This window comes from Macrotis lagotis, chromosome 4 (genome assembly GCF_037893015.1).
Source record: "Macrotis lagotis isolate mMagLag1 chromosome 4, bilby.v1.9.chrom.fasta, whole genome shotgun sequence".
NCBI classification, from domain to species: Eukaryota; Metazoa; Chordata; class Mammalia; order Peramelemorphia; family Peramelidae; genus Macrotis; species Macrotis lagotis.
Genome location: NC_133661.1, coordinates 78,878,586 through 78,899,346, shown reverse-complemented (window position 1 = coordinate 78,899,346; position 20,761 = coordinate 78,878,586). Strand labels below are relative to the sequence as shown.

General features: G+C 34.9%; 1 protein-coding gene across 1 annotated transcript in view; it reads right to left on the bottom strand.

Moving 5' to 3' along the window:
- The window catches only part of TLL2 (tolloid like 2), a 131,116-nt gene that overhangs the window by 10,066 nt on the left and 100,289 nt on the right, over positions 1 to 20,761 (bottom strand). Inside the window, exons 13-17 of the mRNA XM_074233248.1 lie at positions 17,504 to 17,629; positions 12,258 to 12,418; positions 9,830 to 10,010; positions 8,066 to 8,191; positions 3,218 to 3,345 (exon numbers count right to left, since the gene is read on the bottom strand). Of these exons, the coding sequence (XP_074089349.1) occupies positions 3,218 to 3,345; positions 8,066 to 8,191; positions 9,830 to 10,010; positions 12,258 to 12,418; positions 17,504 to 17,629 (722 nt within the window). The remainder of the gene's footprint in view (positions 1 to 3,217; positions 3,346 to 8,065; positions 8,192 to 9,829; positions 10,011 to 12,257; positions 12,419 to 17,503; positions 17,630 to 20,761) is intronic.

The window sequence follows — 20,761 nt, the reverse complement described above, 5'->3', positions numbered from 1 at the left end:
GTTAGTACTCTATCCACTGTGCCAACTAACTTCCCTCACAGAATTGCCATATTTCAGCATTAGAAGGAACTTGAGTGGCTACCTGGTCCAACTGAGAAAAAGAATCTCATTTATTTTGGGTTTGTGAACTTTAGCATAATCTGAGAGTGATATCCATTCATGGAAGGCTAGCTAAAAAAGAGACACAAAGAAAATTCTTAAATTCTATCCTTTTGTAGATCATTTTAATTCAAATTATTATAGAAATATATATATATATATATTATATTTTGGTGACTCCATGCTAAGGCCCCCTCTGATCAGCAATTCAGCTGTCTCCCTGTGTAGCATCAACTGGGACTGTCCACAGTAGAAGCTGAAGCAGAAGATCAAGATGAGGTGAGGGTAGAACAATCTTCCTGTTATATACCTAGTTATTATATTGACTACTCTCATCAAGTGAAATTGAGAAATGCCAATGTCTATGGCTCTAAATCCACCTATAAACCCTAAATCCATATGGTGGGAAGACTCTAAGACTTGGACTTGAATTCCACTTTTCATTCTTACTAGTTATATGCCCATGGGCAAATCACAATGTCTCTGAACTTCATTTTTCCTTCTCTGAAAATGAGCAATAATAGACTACTTCACCAGATCATTGCAAGGACTAGATGAGATAATGTATGTATATGAAGTTTTTTACAAACTTTAAAATGCTATAAAAGTATCAGCTATCATTATCATCAATGACATAATATCTGATTCCTTGAAATCTTGCCTGACTTTATTCTTGCCATACTCTAGTTCCTGCATCTCCTAAAATTCAGTGATTCTGAATCTTGGACATGCTTCTTGCCTCATAAACTCCTTTGGCTTCATAAACATTGCCTTTCCTTCTTCTCCTCACCCCTAAATCATGACTGTCTCTGATGTCAATCTGCTAATGTTGATCTGTTAATCTTAATCCTTCCTCCATCAAGGGGTTCTATCCAAAGGAAACAACAACATATGGAAGGTGATTATAGTTAGTACATAACTATTTCTATAAAATCTTCTAAGGAGAATCTGGTAAAGCTAGCATAAGACCTCTGTCCTCCTTCTGGTTCATCTACCCCAAAAATCAATAGCCTAAGGTCCTAGACATGGAGTCAAGAGCTATCAAAGTTCAGATCCTAGATAAGACATTTATCAGCCTGTAAACAGGCTGTTGGCTCTTTAAACTTTCGTTTTTTCCATCTAATTTTTAAAAATGGGAACAGTAACATTTGTACCATTTACTACAAAGAATTATTGTGAAGAGCACATTTCATAGTAATGTTTATCCACATTTATGTAGTTCTTTAAGTTTAACAAGAGCTCTCTTCATAACAAGATAGGCAAAGTTAAGTGCTATTAGTTCCATTTTTCACTGATGGAAATCTGAGTGACTCAATGACTTATCCATGATCTCAGAGCTAGTACATGTTCTGGTAAGATTTGAACCCATATCTTCAGACTGCCATAAAAATATATTCTCACTGATATTATGGATATAACTCTCAAGTATTCTTCAAGTTGTCAGACTTCTGTATCAATCAATAATCATTTACTAAGCACTTAACTATGTGCTAAAAAAGAGGGAAATTGCAATCTAATGGAAGAGAAACTTACAAATAAAAATATACAAAGCAAGCTATATGTAAATAAATGGGAAATAATTAACAGAGAGAAAGCACTAGATTAAGAGGGATTGGGAAAGGCTTTCTATAGAACATGGGATTTTAGTTGGGACTTAAGGGAAGTTAGTAGCAGTGTTGGGGAGGGAGAGCATTTCAGACATGGGGTGGGGGAGGGATAGTCAAAGAAAATGCCAAGAGATGGAGCGTCTTGTTCACGGAAGAACCAAGAGGCCAGCATCACTGGATGGAAGAAAACACCGAGGAATAAGGGGAAAGAAGACTGAAAGCATATTGAGAAAAAAGAGTCTAGGTTGTGAAGGGCTTTGAATGCCAGAGGATCTTGTGGTGGAGTGGAAAATGCAGGCAAGGGCAAATCACATGCAAAAGACAAGCTAACAAGGGCTTTCCTGAAAGACACAGAAACAATGCTCCAAGTACAGGAAAGTAAGTAATCACCGTGACAGAGATAAGCCCTTAAAATCAATGATATTTTCTCAGACTAAGACAATATTCAGTGGCAATTATAAGCCTACTTCATGAATGGTCAAAAGTCTATTTGGAATTTTTTGGAATGCACACATTGGGGAAACCTGACCTGAGAGAAAGAAAATTCAACAAGTCATGATATCATGTTCATGTAACATTATAGCATCATATGTTTCCCCATCTGTAAAATGGAGAGGATATCTGTTCTGTTATCTCCTAGTGTTATTATTGGGATCAAATAAGATAAAGGATGAAAATGTTTTGAAAATTATAAACTGTTATACCTATTTAAGACATTCTTATTACTATTCTGGGGAAGGAACTTTCAGTCTGACACAGTTACATATCCCTTTCTGCATCCCTCTCTACCTATCCTACAAGGAAAATATATTATTGACATCAGTGTTACAGTTGTAAAGATTATCCTCCTCTCTTCAATATAATTTCTTGTTCCTTTTGTTCTTTTTCCTTGTTGTTTCTTCTCTTTTAGGGGAAAAGGCATAGGGTACAATAACTAGAGCACTAAGTTTAGAGTCGGGAAGTTCAAATTCAGCCTCAGACATTTACAAGTTGTGTGACTCTGGGCAAGTCACTTAATTCTTGCTTGTTTCCATTTTATCAATGTAAAATGGGGATAACACCACCACCTACCTCCTGGGACTGTTGTGAGGACCAAATGGGATAATATTTGTAAAGTGTTTAGCACAGTAACTGCTATATGATGTTCACTATTATAAAAATAAAACTTTCAGAGACACCCATTCTCCTCCTTGACAGGAGAGGGTTTTTTTTTTTAATATTTGGAAGCTCAAAATAGATGAGTTGGGAACACAATTATTATTTTACCTGAATGATTCAGGAGAATGCATAGATGTAGCAATGAGGAAAGAATCATAAATTATGAAGCAGGACAAGCACTTGATTCCCAAACTACCTTCAATCCTAGCTTTCATACTTTCAGTCATCACACTTTCTTTCTTGGTGTGTAGCTTAGAGAATGCTACTCAAAAGACTTCGACATAAAATTTTTACTTTAAATAAAATAGTGGATTTCTTTGATTGATATTTTCCAATCCACAGAAGCAACTTACAATTTTTACTCGATGACCAGGAGTAGAGGAAATATTCCAGGTGCACTCTTTTCTACTGGGATATTTATCAGGCCAGTTTGGACTTGCTATTGTTCCTTCTGCACCATTGAGCCTATGCTCACAACCAGCTGGAAAGAAAAAGAGCAATAATCAGTTCAAGGAGAGCATTAATTGATATAAAGATGATTTCTTGTGAGATTCATTCTTTTTTAATTTCTTCCTCCTGGGATTATTCATTGTATTTTGTGTTATTCATGTATTTATCATAGTTGTTTTACATTGTGTTTATTTCTGAAGTGATATCTGAAAGATGATTGAATTTATATTAGTGAGACTAAAATTTTATTTTTGTTCTGAATCTATAATTTCACTGAGGAAGGGGGCTAGAAGTCAAATGAGGAAATTCCTTCTACCATTGCAGATATACAATTATTCTGTGAGTTATATAGAGTGTCTAAAATAGAAGGTACTGGGAGTGTCAATTACATGGGTAGGGTCACATAGTTAAAAGAGTCAGCGATGGGACTCAACTCTAGATTTTCCTGACTCTCCAACTGACTTTCTATTTACTATATGACATTAACTCTCACCTTTCAAATAACTTATAATAAATGTTGATTGAATTGAAGTACTCAGCTCATTGTCTCAGGAATGAAAGGCAGAAATAGGTCTAATCCACATGAAAGAAACTTTCAGAACTTTTTTATATTCATGTATGTGATATGCTTTTGAGAGTTCCATGTGCACTTGTGGGGGGGATATTTTCCATTTCATTCATTTATTGCTCTTTACAAATAGATTAATTCCAGTTTGTCAAGCATTCCATAGCTATTATTTATAGCATTTTATTGGATTTGTCATATTTTAATATTTTATCTCCTATTATTTTTATCTCTTTCCTCTTGAAGTATTGTAATTTTTATTTAATGACAAAAAATTGAATGTGTATAAATTAAATGTAAATATATTTTTGAGTAAGCATTTCATCAACTCTTTAACACAAATCTTTTCATTTAAAATTATATCTCTTTGCAATAAATGTATTTTTTTGTAAATAACATATTGATGGTTTTTCTTTTTAATTCAAGTTGTAATTCTTTTCCTTTTAATGGAGTGAATTCAAGCTCTTCACATTTAATCACTATATTAATTCCACATTCCATAAGAGTATAATCTCTGAAATTAAAAAGCATCATTTTTTGTTGTATTCCTGACATAATGTCATGCATATAATAACTACTTAATATATGTTTGCAAATTAAATTGATCTTCTGATATTTTTCATTTTTTTCTAAATATTATCTAGGTTGTATATCTGTCTCATTTTCCCATAACTATTTCTACTTTAATTTAAATGTTTTTAAATATTAAATATTTCATTTTAAGCTATCAACTATGCGTGATTCCGAGATTTGATTGATTTTTTTTAAAGTTGGGAGTTGAAACCATCCATTCCTCTCCTTTTCTTCCTTTTTTTGACTTTAAATATCTTCAATAACTTTAAAGAAATTTTAAATTTTGTTTTTCATTAATTATAATATACATTTCATCTCAAATTCTTACTTGTTCCCGTTTAATTCACAAAATATTACATCATTTTATTTTCTTAACTGGAGGTATGATGGGTTTTATATTATTTTACTTTGATAATTTCTTGACTTGATAATATTAAGCTTCCTTTAACTTCTATAAGTTTTTCTTTTCAATAATTTTTTCAATGATTCTTTGAGGTATATTTAATTTTTAAATGTTTTTCTTCAAATAAAATATTCAGATTTATGGGATTAGTAATTCTTGGTTCCATCAAGTCTGATCTTTTTTAAAAAGACTAAATATAAGGTTTCTTGTGTGATTATTTAAAAATTTGGGTACATAGGATGGGTAAGGGTGGGTGGGAGGGTGAAAATTTGAAACTCAATTTTTTTAGATGAATGTTAAAAAGTTTCAGTGTAATTGGAAAATATTTATTTAAACATATATAGGTATAAATTGGAAATCTGAGGACATTCTAATTTAACATATGTGATTTCTTTTATTTCTTTCTTGGTCTTTAAAAATTATCTATCTTTATCATTTTGCAATTTAATAAATATGTGTCTTAGAGACCTGAGTTTTGAATTTTTCCATACTGAGGTTCTATGAAATTTTTCCACTCATGGATTGATATCTTTCTGTGCATTCATCAAAAATTTTCCCCTGAATATTTCTTCCAACATGAATTGTTTTTGTCTTGTACTCTCTGGGTATAATTCCAATTAATCTGATGTTTGAGTTCCTCTATTTTTTAAATATACAATTTTATTCCATATTGTCATTAAAGGAAGAAAAAAGAAACAATTTACAAAAATGAAGCACAAAGAATGAAAAGCTTCAGTGGAAGAAGTGAAGGTCAGAGGAAGAGTAATTGAATGAAAATCAATGAGTACTAATAGCTGATATTTTTTAACATTTTCAAAGTGCTTTATCTCATTTCACCCTTGTAACAATCCTGTGAAGCAAAGACTATAATTATAGTTTTCCTTTGTTATTTTTTTAGAATTAGAACCTTCCCTCAAATTCTTAATGTACTTATTATAAAACATTTTTTAAATATTTAAATTTATCTTCCATTACATGTGTTGCAAAGTCCTCTAACAATTCTGCATTATTGTTGCTCTTTGGATCTTTTAGTTCAGAATTTCCTTATGGTAGGGAATTTCTCTATGACTTGCTCTTTTTCCTTCCAGATGAGTTCTGACCCCCTTATTGTTTCTATAGACTTTTTTCTTTGGTTTAAGAGAAAACTGAAAGATTTTCTTCCCTTCATGCAATGAATATGGATAGTGGCAGGAAGATCGTCTTGTCTATACTCTCATGTCTGATCCTAATGGATTTAGGGAGTGAGGCTGCAACAGATAATATCTGTTAAATGCTGTGCAGGTCTTATAGTGACAAGGAAATGTCAGTTACTGGCATTATCATCATCATTATTATTATTAGTTAACATAACACAATTTATAAAAGCCAGTAATAACTAAGCAATTGTATTAAGCTTTGAGTTTGAGCGAAGACTATAACTTATACCTATTTTATTATGCACACACTGTCCTTACCAACCATATATAGAAATGAATGATGAATAATCAATGAAGAATCTATATGTTTAATCCAGTGTTTCATCTCTTGATATTAGGATGGGATTCCAACTCTAAGTTTCAAAACTGTTATTCCAACTTTTGATGGCCAAGGCCCTGCTCATAACTTTAGTAGTGGTCTGCATTTGGAAAAGAAGATGTCATGGGCTTCCCCATTTGACTATTACCCCTTCTTTGATTTGTCTCTGTTAATGGGGATTTAAATGGTAGTCATTGATAATAACTATAGAGATGGATAGAAGAGTTATAATGGCTCTGTTCCCTTTTCTGTTTCCTCTTTCTGGGTTCTCCACTAAATCTAATTCTGGAGGAGGAATTTCTTGTAATGATTTCATTTTTCTTCCTTTTTTCTCCAACCTCTAGATCTGTTACATGGAGAACCTTCAGAATCTACAATAACTATGGCAATTCTAGTTGCCCTTGCTTAGATCCATATAGTATTTGATTTAGGTGGGCGATGATCTTAATTATAAGGTTCATAGCACTTGGAGTCAACACTCTACTAAATGTGTTTTGGCCCAGATCCAAATGCCATATGGACATTATCCAATCCACCTAGACAAGAAGCTTGACTTGGGTCAATTGTGAATTTTTTCTGTAATTCTAGAAGGCAAACATAGTATGACCAATAAATGGATGCTGTAATGAAGCAAATTTAAGTTCAGTATAAGAAGTTTCCATCAATGGAACTGTCCAACAGTGAAAACCTCATTGTAAGTGCTTGGATGGCTAAAAGTAAAATGATTTCCCCTAAATTGACAACGCCACTAGGAGTGCTTGAATGGCTATTTTTCAGGGATGTTGAATAAAGGATTCTTACATTGTTCAGTAAGTTGAACTAGATGACCTCTCAGATCACTCTTAACTCTAAACTCTATCAACATGGACAACTCAGGGAAGGAGACTAAAGGAAGATTCATATACTAATTTTACAAATGAGAAAATTGAATCAACAAGCATTTATTGAATAGCTACTTTTTACAAGGCACTGACTGAAGGTGTTCCCAAATTCTTCACTCCTGTTGTTAATAATTATTAAATTTCTAAAGGTAGAAATTCAGAGTGTAGATTGTCCCAGTGAGCAGGGTACAAAGCTAGAAATAATGCCCTGACTTCCTGAGTAATGAAAGAATTTTTTTAATAATGGTCAGAAACTTAAGAATTCTGATCAATTAAATTGCCAACCATGATTTCAGAAGTTCAATTATTAAAAATGCTATCCACCCTTAATCAGAGAGCTGATAGAGTCACAATGCAGAAAATAAGATTCATTTTCAGATATGTTAAATTCGATAATTTTATTCTTGCTTAACTATGCATATTTTTTCATAAAGCTTTTATTTTTGTTTTTTCTTTTTGCAGCATAATAGGGAACTAGGAACAGCTAGGTGGCACAGAGAATAGAGTACTGGGTTTGGAATCAGAAAAATTTATCTTCATGTTCAAAATCCAACCCTCAGACACTTATTAGCTATGTGATCCTGAGCAAGTCACTTTATGCTGTTTGTCTCAGTTTCCTCATTTGTAAAAATGAACTAAAGAAGGAAATAGCCAACCACATCAGTATTTTTCCCAGGAAAACTCCCAATGAGGTCATAAAGAGTTGAACACAATTATAATGAATCAAAAACAAAAGGGAGCTAGAAAGGGGAGAAAACAAATGCTTAATTGCCAATAAAAATGTAAAAAAAATAGAGATGGTAAGAGAACTCACCTTCTTTACAATCATGGCCATTCTCATGTAGCACAAACCCATTTTTACATTGGCAAACATAACTTCCAAATGTATTGGTGCATTCATGTTGACATCCACCATTGTCCTTAGAACATTCATCCTTATCTGGAGAGAAAAGTGTGTATTTCTAAGAGGAGAATGAGACTGAACTGCCCATTTATTTAAAAAAAAAAACCACCAAGTTTGTAAAACTCCATTCAAAACTGAACTACTCCAGAAAGTCTATCCTGGTTATTTCCAACAGGCCCTATTCATTACTTTAACTCCTTCTTTTGCTCAATGTCTATTCAACATGAATTTGTATCATGTTCATTTATACTTCTTTGTGTAAGTTTTTAAGAATGTCTATTTAAAATAGACTTTTAAAGATATCTTTTGCTTTTTACATCTGAATTTCCCCTGTATCTTTCCCCTTCTCTTTCCAAAAATACCATCCCATATAACAAAGAATTTTTTTAAAGAAAAAGGGAACAGAAAAAAAAATCAATAAAACCAATCAATACATTAAAAAAATCTGACAGGTGTATGCAAGTTTCCACACTTACACTCAAGGACCTTCATCTCTCCCACACCCTCAAAGAATTTTTAAAGCTTTTTGATAGAATTCTTAATCTGAGGGCAATATGTAGCTAGGGGTTGTAGCCCCTACCACTTTTGAATCTCTGTTTAGGATTGTTCACTGATCATCTATCTGCCTGCCAGATCTACCTCATCCCTGGCCTTCAGAAACTAGAGTGCATATTCAAGTGCCAATGCTTTCTCTCCTCCTACCCAGTTGTGCTTTTCCAATGTAGTCAATAAGTCTGTTTTGTAATCAAATTTTAGAACCTCTTATTTTATGCATATAACTAAGAATATTTTATAAATGGGTAATATGGCCTAGAAGAAAAAACAGAATGCCCCAAAGTTCAGTGCACCCAGGCTGTCTCTGCCACCTACACTACCTTTCTCTCTTCACTCCATGAGCACATCTTCCCCCAAAGCTACAACTATCACATTTATGATCATGGCTTTCTAATTTATAGTTTTAAATTTATATCCTTTATTAGCTTCAGGATCTTAATTTCAATTGTGCTTCCAAATTCCCTTCCATTAAAATCTCACCTCCTTCTTTACTCCTGCTTCTTCCACTCTAGCTATGGTCCTCATCACCTCGTTCCTGGGTTTCTGTAACAGTCTTCCTGTTAATTTCCTCAGTACCAGAGTCTAGTACCTTCTATCTCCCTCAAGACCACCACCAAAAACACTAGCTTTCCAAAAACACTATTTTCACCATACCATTCCCTTACTCAAGAACCTATCCTAGCTTCCAGATGTCTGTTACATAAACCCATCCTCCTATACCTCATGCAACTCTAAATCTATGTATTCTGTGAGTCTACAAAGCATATTGTTTTTCCTATTAAAATGTCTACTCCTTGAGAATAGGGGCTGTTTTCACTTTTTTGTATCTCTAGTTCTTAGCATGGTGTGAGTTTATATAAGAACTTAATTGCTTCTAGATTGATAGTTGCTTGAACTTGGTAATATGGTCCAAACCCCACCTATCACACCTCTTTTCTCCCAACTCAACATAGAAATATAGCTCCCTTAGTCTTTCCAGTAGAACATGTTCATTCCTATTGCCATGTCTTTGCTCATGAAGTTTCCCTACCTGAAATTCCCTCCCTCAAGCCTTTCTTCTTATCTAAAACTTCCTGTATTCTTAGAAGTTGAGTCCCCATCTCCAAAGCATCCACATACCTGAGAAGAAGTGAGCTTTGAAGCCACGTTTAGAAACAGTGTTGTCTGATTTGAACTCTACTCTTAAGTTGTTGCTTTGGGAGGTAATCACCTCTGGTTTCTCGGAGCCACAAAATTTACCATGAAGCTTGGAATCAGAAGACAACCCACTTCGGATCTCCACAAAATCATATTTACAAACCTGCAAGAGAGGAGGGAGATACTTCTGTCTACTCTCACATACTCACTATTGCTCTTCCTTTTCTCAAAGCTAATACCTAAAGAAGTAGAACTTTGTCAGTATGGATGTTCCCTCAGCCAATACAGACTGCAGCCTTTCCACATCTTAGTAGACCATCACCATGAGTTGCCATTGTAAAAACAAGCAAACAAAAAATCCACATTATTCCCTCATACCAAATTTCTAGAAATAATTCTTTCTGAAATTAGCTAGGCGGGTTCTTGAACTGCTGATTGGATAGGATCCACCAGAACCCTGGCATTGCCTTTGAGAACCCAAGATTTCCTCAACCTCATATTGAAAGCTCAAGGAAGTCTTCAAGAGAGGTTTCCTGAAGTCAAATTGCAGTTATATTCTGCCTAACAGACTCAAACCAAGTTCTTGAACTGGCTCTACCAGCCTCAGGAATCACAGTAATGAATGATATGTATTGTGACAAGAATTCTCTCACTAATTGCAAGTGATAGTGAAAGTGTCTGACCTACTTGCCAGAAGTCTTTGTCATCATTTTATGACACAGACACATACATCTGTCCATGGAATACATTTCAATGCAAGAGATACTGAGTGCCAAAAGGTGGCAAAATTGTCCAAGGATCTGTTGCTTAGGTATCATTGTTAATCATACAGCCAATGACATAGAGCTACAGGAAGACTGCAGCACAATGTACTCAGAATACAAGATCACTGAACCAAAAAAAAATAGTGAGTCCAGAGCTCAATTTCAGTCACCTTATGTAGGTTTTGGTTATAAAACAAGATGGGTACAATAGTATTTCAAAAAACAAATAAAGAGTGATAATGAGTCACAGATCAAAGAACAGATGGCAGAAGAGGAAGATTTTTATCAGACAAAACAGGAAACTAGACAGTTAACACTGAATCTGGAGTAGATACCTCAAGCTTGATTTTGCAGACTCTAACTAACTATGTGACAGGCTAATCTTACATAAATGATGGTTAGAAAATTAAGCCATATATTCTCCTATCACATTACTCTGTACAAGGTACTGTGAAGGGGCCACATGCCAGAGGCATGCTTTAATAGTTAATGCAACTTTCTTGGTTAGATGATTCCAGGCTACCAAGGGACCAGAGAAGTCAGAGCTGGAGGAGATCCCAATGATCAGCTATTACGGCTCCCTCATTTGACACATGGAGATGAACAGAGGCAGGACCATAAAATGTAGAGGCTGAAGAAACCTTAGAAATGGGATTGTAGTATGGTAGAAAGAGTACTGAATTTGGGAATCAAAGATCCTGGTTCAAATCTCAGTTCTGCCATTTGACATTTATGTGACCTTGGGCAAGTTTAATCTTGTTGAGTCTCAGTTTCTTCATTATAAATTAAGAGAGTGAGTGATAGACTAGATGACCCCTATCATGTCCTCAAATTCTAAATCTAATCCTCTCAGCAACAGAACAGAAATTTGAATACAAATCTAACTTCATATTCAGGTAGGTAAGGAGTTCTTAAGTCATCTTAGACATGGAAATCTGGTCAATGCTTGCTCTTGATGCTTAGTCCTTCTGGCTACAGGCCAGGTATCTAGTCTCATCTTTTATTTTGGCCTATGTCCTAAGATGATGAACCTTTTGGGAAGTCTTGCATCCTTCTTATTTGAGAATAATTCAACCAGGAGGGAAAAAAAAGGAAAAGAGGAGATTTGGAGTTAGAGGAGACCTGAGTTTAAGGCCTGTTACTCCTTCAAATCACTTAATTTCATCCTTCTGATCAAAATATATGCTCATAGAAAACTATTATGTGCAAGATAGTATTACAGTTAAGGTAAACCTCATTCTCTCCATTCCTTCTCACATTTGGATGCCAGAGTCCACATTGTTGGAGCAATATCCCTCCTTTTTTCACAGAGTACCAATCCCATGCAATGCCAGGCCCCAGTGTACTTGCTCCTATATTCTTCAACTGATTTTCTACTAGTTTTCCTGCACTAGCGGTTAGTGGGTTACTAGAAGTGGGTCAGGAAAATTCATGGCAGGGGAAGATGTGAATAACAAAAGGCAGACAGAGAGAAGACAATGAAATCCAGATGTCAGAAATGTCAGGAAATGTCAGAAAAACTCAACAGGGCTTCTCTGATGGATCCCAGGGAAGAATAATGTCTTGTCCATAATCATCCCAGGGACTCCTTCAGCTCTGGGTCTTCTCTGGATAATTCACCAACAATTCAAAGTGAAGGAACTTACATCATTGCCTTCCAGCTCAAAGACTTCAAACTGGAGGGAGATTCTGTATTGGGTGGGAGCCACCACTTGCCACACACAATTTTTGTTTGTGGGGTATTCCTTAGGCCATCCAGGGCTGGTAATGGTTCCATTAAGTTTGGTCATGAAGCCACCACAGGCCACTACAGAGATGAAAAACAAGTACAAATGTCAATGAGTCATAAGATCTAAGTGACCACTGAGTCCTGGCATGTCCCATGTTCTTCAGGGAAAAGAAATGTTGAATCACCTGAACCTGGTTCATCCAACCCATCCCCTAATTCCTTTTGTTTGGATGTTTACATTAAAATATTTTTACCATTTATTGAAACTGAAAAGATCCCATGGCTCCTAAGTCAGGAATTATAGCCACATGACATAGTGGGGGAGCCACACTTGCAACCAGGAAGGTCTGAATTGGAATCTCACTATAAGCTTCCTAGCTAAGTGATGAATGGTAATTCCTCCAAACTTAGGTAGCTTCTTAAGAGAGGGGAAATAAAAGCATCTGCCTTACTGAAGACCAAATAAGAACATGAGATGCTAGGACTAGATTAGAAGAGACCCTGTAATAAAACCTCTTCATTTTATAGATGAGGAAACCCAGGTACTTTGATTCAACAGTTGTTGTGCTTTCTACTATATAACACTGATGGAAATAGTTTTACAAGTGTTAAAAAAAACTGAAAATTTGTCAGCTATAATCATTATTTCATTAGGCTAAATGTGGACCTAAGGTTTTGGATTAGAAGAGTATAACTAGATCTGCAGAGGCCCTGTGAGTAATGCCAAAATTGGTTGGAGGAAGGGAGAAGTTATAGAAAGGTGGAGGAAATTCTGGAATGGAGGAAGCTATTTAATAACAGAACCCAGAGCTACAAGAACCCTGAATATTGTAGCATGGTGCTCTTATTTATTTTTGTTTTTTTGAAAGATTTTATTTTGAGTTTTACAATTTTTCCCCATTCTTGCTTCCCCCCCCCCCACAGAAGGCATTCTATTAGTCTTTACATTGTTTCCATGGTATACATTGATCTCAGTAGAATGTGATGAGAGAGAAATCATATCCTTAAGGGAGAAAAATAAAGTATAAGAGATAGCAAAATTACATAATAAGATAATCTTTTTTCTAAATTGAAGGTAATAGTATTTGGTCTTTGTTCAAACTCCACAGTTCTTTCTCTGGATACAGATGGTATTCTCCATTGCAGATAGTCCAGAATTGTCCCTGGTTGTTGCACTGATGGAATGAGCAAGTCCATCAAGGTTGATCATCACCCCCATGTTTCTGTTAGGATGTACAAAGTTTTTCTGGTTCTGCTCATCTCACTCAACATCAGTTCATGCAAATCCTTCCAGGCTTCCCTTAATTCCCATCCCTCCTGGTTTCTAATTCCATGACATACATATACCACAGTTTGTTAAGCCATTCCCCAATTTATGGACATTTACTTAATTTCCAATTCTTTGTCACCATAAATAATGAACATTTTTGTACAAATGATGTTTTTACCCTTTTTCACCATCTCTTCATGGTATAGACCCAGTAGTGGTATTGCTGGATCAAAGGATATGCATATTTTTGTTGCCTTTTAGGCATAATTCCAGATTGCTTTCCAGAAAGGTTGGATGAGTTCATAGCCCAACCAACAATGTATTAGTGTCCCAGATTTCCCACATCCCTTCCAACATTGGTCATGTCCTTTTGTCTGTGCAAAAGCCTTTTAATTTAATGTTATCAAAATCATCTAGTTTGTTTTTAGTGATGTTCTTCATTTCTTCCTTAGTCATAAACTGCTTCCCTTTCCATGGATCTGACAGGTAAACTAGTTTGCTTATAATATTGTTTTTATGTCTAAATCCTGTATCCATTTTGATCTTATCTTGGTATAGGGTATGAGGTGTTGGTCTAATCTAAGTTTCTTCCATACTAACTTCCAATTTTCCCAGCAGTTTTTTATCAAAGAGAGAGTTTTTATCCCAATAGCTGGACTCTGGGTTTATCAAACAGCAGATTACTATAATTGTTTCCTGCTATTGCACCTAGTCTATTCCACTGGTCCACCACTCTATTTCTTAGCCAATACCAGACGATTTTGATGACTGATGCTTTATAATATAATTTTAGATCTGGTAAGGCTAAGCCACCTCCTTTGCACTTTTTTCATTGAATCCCTGGAAATTCTTAACTTTTTACTTCTCCATATAAGTTTAGTTACAACTTTTTCTAACTCATTAAAGTAATTTTTTGGAATTTTGATTGTAGGGCACTAAACAAATAGTTTAATTTTGGTAGAATTGTCATTTTTATTATATTAGCTTGACTTATCCATGAGCAGTTGATGCTTGCCCAGTTATTTAAATCTGATTTAGTTTGTGTGAGAAGTGTTTTGTAATTGTTTTGAAAAAGTTTTGAGTCTTCCTTGGCAGGTAGACTCCCAGGTATTTTATATTGTCTGAGGTTACTTTGAATGGGATTTCTCTTTCTAGGTATTTCTGCTGTACTTTGCTAGTCATATATATATATATATATATATATATATATATATATATATATATATATATATATATATATATATATATATATAAATGTTGAGGATTTATAAAGGTTTATATCCTGCTACTTTGCTAAAATTGCAAATTATTTCTATTAGTTTTTAAGATGAATTTTTGGGGGGATTCTCTAGTTATACCATCATGTCATCTGCAAAGAGTGAGAGTTTTGTCTATTCCTTCATAATTCTAATTCCTTCAATTTCTTTCTATTCTCTTATTGCTGAAGCTAACATTTCTAATACAATATTGAATAATAGTGGTGGTAATGAGTATCATTGTTTCACCCCTGATCTTATTGGGGAGTGGATGGTATTATTGACATAAAGAATAAGCCATGGGGGAGGCTAGGTGGCATAGTGGATAAAGCACCGGCTTTGGAGTCAGGGGTACCTGGGTTCAAATCCGGTTTCAGACACTTAATAATTACCTAGCTGTGTGGCCTTGGGCAAGCCATTTAACCCCATTTGCCTTGCAAAAAAAACTAAAAAAAAAAAAAGAAAAAAGAATAGGCCATGCTAGGTCTACAAGAATTGAGTTAAGGCTTATGTGTTGATCAGTATTGGTTCTATAAGATTGATGCTGAAACACATTATCTCTTTCTCAATAAGGAGGTGGTATCCTAGGGGTAAAGAATGTTACACATTCTGCCAGATACATTTCCCATATCAAGTGGTGTGTCTTAATTTTTTTTGATTGTTGTATGGAATGTAGGGAGAGAGGAGGTGAAAAAGTGAATGTGATATAAAAATTCCAATCAATAAAACATTATCGAAAATTTAAATGCCATTCATACAGGAGGTAAATTTTTGTTATACTTCAAATTGCACTTCAAATTACCCTAGTTTATTATTTTGAATATGGATATTCTCTTTTCCTAGTAAATAAACATTAGAATTCTTGTGATCCATAGGGCATGGAGACAAAGGATAAAAAAGGAAGGAAGTCAGGAAACAGGCCTCAAGTTACAGAGGCAGTTAGGTTTTGAGCTGGAAAGGATCTTAGGGGTTCTCCTCTCAACCCCTTTATTTTAAACTGAGACATAGAGAGGCTAAATGACTTGTCCATCATGATAAATTAGTTAACTAAAATGTGGATTCATCAGGTCTCTGAATATGGGGTCCAGTAAGGATAGAAAAGGTTAGGTTTCTTAAGTTGTTAGTGTTCAGAGGAGTTTAAGAAGTAATAAAAGGTCAAGGGGTTGAGGGCAAAGTTCCCTGGGTCGGCTATAAGAGGATAAACTGTGGTATGAAAGCTTTATGACTACAACATGAAGATGAATCCTTAACGCAACTTGTAAAATTTAAAATTGGATTTAGTCTTCCCTTGGTCTCCTTTTAGGCTAAATATTGCCAATTCTCATAACAGAACATCATATTCCCAGATTTCCAAATCCTTAAGCATTTGTTACTACCATAACTCTGATATTTTTTAAAAGGCCTCATTCTTAAATACAGAATGGAGTCAATTTAAAAAATTTTTTTTTGAATTTTATTTATTTAAGGCAATAGGGTCAAGTGATTTGCCCAAGGTCACACAGCTAGGCAATTATTGTCTGAGACCGGATTTGAACTCAGATCCTCCTGACTTCAGGACCAGTGCTCTATCCACTGTACCACCTAACTGCTCCCTAGAGTCAAATTTTTGAAAAAATGAGAACCATTCCCTAGTTGATAAATGGACAAAGATATGAATAGGTACTTTTCTGAAGAAGAAATCAAAGCTATCTATAATCAAATAAAAAAACTCTAAATTATTACTGATTAGAGAAATGACAATTAAAACAACTCAATGGTATCATCTCAAACCTATCAGATTGGCTAACTTGACAGAAAAGGAAAATGACAACTATTGAAAGAGACATGGAAAAGTAGGTCACTAATGCACTGTTGGTCAAGTTGTGAACTGATCCACCCATTCTGGAGGACAATTTGGAACTATGCCCAAAGGAACTATAAAACTGCATACCCTTTGATCTAGCAATATCACTTTTATGTCTGTATATCAAGGAGATCAAAGAAAAAAGGAAAAGGACCTATATATACAAAAATATTTATAGGAGTTCTTTTGGGATGGCAAAGAATTAGAAATTGAAGGGATATTCATCAATTGGGGAATGGCTGAACAAGTTTCAGGATATGATTATGATGGACTCTATAAAAAATAATGAGAGGAGTGGTTTCAGAAAAACCTGGGAAGACCCATATGAACTAATACATAGGGAAGTGAGCAGAACTAGGAGATCATCGTACATGATAATGGAAATATTATGGCAATAATCCATTATTAAAGACTTAACTGCTCTGAACAATACAATGATCCAAGACGATTCCAAGGGATTCATTTTGAAAAATACTATCCACCTCCATAGAGAGATATGATGAACTCTGAAGTATAATTTTTTCACTTTCTTTTCCTGGCTTTTTTTTTCTTTTGCAACATGGCTAATATAGAAATGTTTTACATGATTTTACATGTATAATTTATATCACATTGCTTACATTCCCAATGGGTGCAAAAAGGGCTAGAGGAGGGAGAGAATTTGGAATTTAAAATTTTTTCAATGTTAAAAATCATTTTTAAAAGATCTCCCATCAAAGAATGAATACCTCCATCTCCGTACCTCTGCTCTGATCATTCATTCATCAGCCTCAACATTTTCTTATTACACTGACCTTCACAAGTCTTCTTATCAGCCTTCAGTTCATATCCAGGATCACAAGCACATTTGTAGCTCCCCAGTGTGTTCACACAGCGCTGTTCACACCCATTCCTTTCTGGCCAGGAGCATTCATCAACTTCTGTTGAATGAACATGGTAATTTGTCATTATGTATAAACCAACCTAATTGACCTTACTACTTATATTTACTGACATCCAATGCATCACAAAAGCTAGATGTAGGCAAGTACCAATGGGATAACATTAAAATTAATTTCACTAATAAAAGTTCAAAGGAAATCCCAAGAACTATGTACCAGTCTCACTTTTGGAAACTATTATAAGAGATAGCATCACTGAATCCATATATAGATGGATGAATAGATGGATACATAGACAGAAGAAAGACAGACAGACAGATAGATGATGGATAGACAGACAATACTAATGGATGAGTTGGATAGAGAATTGAACAAATTTTCCCCAAAACAAAATCTTTTAAAACATCAATATTCTTCTGTCTCTGACAACTCACTACCTTCAAATAGGATAGCACCCATCATATAGTCAGTGCTTAATAAAGACTTGTTGACTGATTGTTGACTGATTGTTGACTTAACTTTCCTGGGCCAGAAGAAACATTTCAATGGTACAGTAGATTAAGCTGGTCTTAGAATCAGGAAGATTTGATTTCAAATCTATTCTCCAATAATTTCTAGCTATGTGAGCTTGGACAAATCATGTAACCTAGGTTTGCCTCAGTTCCCTCAACTATAAAATGGAGATAATGATAGTACCTGCCTCTCAAGTTTGTTGTGAGGATCAAATGAGATAAGATTTGTAAAGTTCTTAGCAAATTCCTGGTCCATAGAAAGTGCCAGATAAATGTAACTATTATTATATTTTTGAGTTTTTGAGGTCCCCTTAGCTCTAACTCTATAACTTTCCTATACTATAATCTATGTTGATATTTTATGGCTTTGAATCATAATTTCCTAAAGGTTGAAACTGAACTTCATTATATATGAAGAATGGGTTAGGGAAGGGATGTAAAGAATGATAACAGAGAGCTCTATAGCTAGAAAAATATATACCTATAAGGATACTTAATGGACAATCCTTGTGTTCCATTGGGATTCAAAAACAAACCAAGAAAACCATCTTATTGGGGTGATTCCCTTTTGGTGGATTATTGGGAACACATAAAGACAGACAGGTTGGAATACAAACTTTATCATTGGAAGGGTACTAATTTTGATTGCTGAAGGAATCAATCCTTCATAAGCAAAAGATTTTCAGTGCCAGACTATGGCAAGAGTCTTGGATTTGGGTTAGAATACCTGCAATGAATTTCATGCGTGAACTTAATACTTGAGTGGGCAAAGTACTTAACCACCGTAGACCTCAATTTCTTCAAAAGGGTTGGGATGACAAGATCTCCTTTAGCTAACAATTCCTATAATCTGTGTTTTTTTTTTTCTGAAGGAAAATAATACATGGTTTAATTGCTAAAATTCTTTGAGGTGATAAATAAGCCTACAGACTGGGAAGAATCAGTGGTTGTAATGTATTTACTTTCAAAACATGTTGAAGAATTTCTATACCAAAATGAAGAAGAAAATGTGTATATCATATGGTGGGAAGAAATGCTTTTTCATGAATATGGAACAGATTGTGAACAAAGAACAGGGATACATGAACAAGTACAAATTGAGAAATACTCAAGAGAGTTGTACATGTTTTGTTTGAATAAATTCTGACACCCTCTGGCTATGTGACCCTAGACAAGTCATCTTCCCATTGCTTTAGGCAACCTATGGGTCTGAAAGTCAAATTCTTCTCCGTTTTTGCATGGCTTGTAAGTTAAGAAAAGTTTAAAAACTGTTCTAAGCTAACCTGCTTACAAAAGCAAACAAACAAAAGGCAACACATAGTAACTCTGACCCCTACTTTAGGCAGTTTTGGGTTTTAGACTAAATTACAGAAATAGCATTAAGCTAAAATGGAAGAAGGAATTTTCTCATATTACTGATAATTTCAGTGAAATCCTAGGTCCAATCCTAGCTGGTGTGTTGGAGCTCTCAAAAGCCAGTTGCTCTAGTTTCAGTGTAAGTACCTGCTCTCCAGGAATGACAACTGAAAAAAAATGCAAATGGCTTATTCCAGTGCTAAAATCATAGTTTTTTAAGAACATTTATGAACATAAGATAAACTACCCACCCTCTTAATGTGAGGGTGACATGACTACCTACAACTGCCACTCTGTCATCAGCTCTTGACCATCTTAATCCTCATATTCAATATTTTGGTAAATCTTGTCATTCTATCTTAACAACACCTCTCTCTCTCTCTCTCTCTCTCTCTCTCTCTCTCTCTCTCTCTCTCTCTCTTTCTCTCATCTCTGCTCTGTCACACACACACACACACACACACACACATGCATATACCCACATGCACTCAAACGTTGTTTTTCTCTCTCACAAAGTCACTACCCTAGTTCAAGTTTCTATCACCTCTCACCCAGACTACTGCAAAAGCCATCTAACTAGTCTCCTTTTTTTTAAACCCTCTCCACACCATCCTCCATTCAGCTGCCAAGATGATTTCTTTAAAAGTATAAATCCAGTCACATCACCCTCCCACAATCCCTTCAATAAATTTCAATGCTTCTCTATTGCAACACAATGTCTAGTACATGGTAAACACTTAAGAAATGATTATTGATTATCCAGTTGACTACCACTACATTGAAATACTACTAGAACTGAATGCTATTCACATTATCATTCTTGCTATTAATGAAGCTAGAGAATAAGGAAACGGGTATCTAGGTGGAAAGATGACTCCTGAGTTCTCCTTAGAAAAGTAAATTAAGGAGTTGGAAGAGTTGGTTTCATTGTGTACCCAATCACAACAAGAGGCATTTATTGGAGGGTACTCAGTCATATTGTCTTGCTGGGTTCCTGGTGAGCCTAAACAAAAACACCACCAGGAAGATAATTGAAACTTATGGCCCAACATCTGTTGCAGAGAAAGAGGCAAAATAAATTATTTTAGAACAAAACAGAGAAATTCTATGAAGAATCAACAGAGACAAAGTTTTTGAAGAGTTCTTCGTGGTCACCCCAACATATTCCTCAATATATTGAGCTTTCTCAATGCAATGGTAGGTAGAGGGAGGAATGATTAAAAATATATTTGAAAATACATTGATTATTATGACGTAAAGGAAAACCACTTTCAAAGACCTCAGGATTTTGGTCAATGCACTG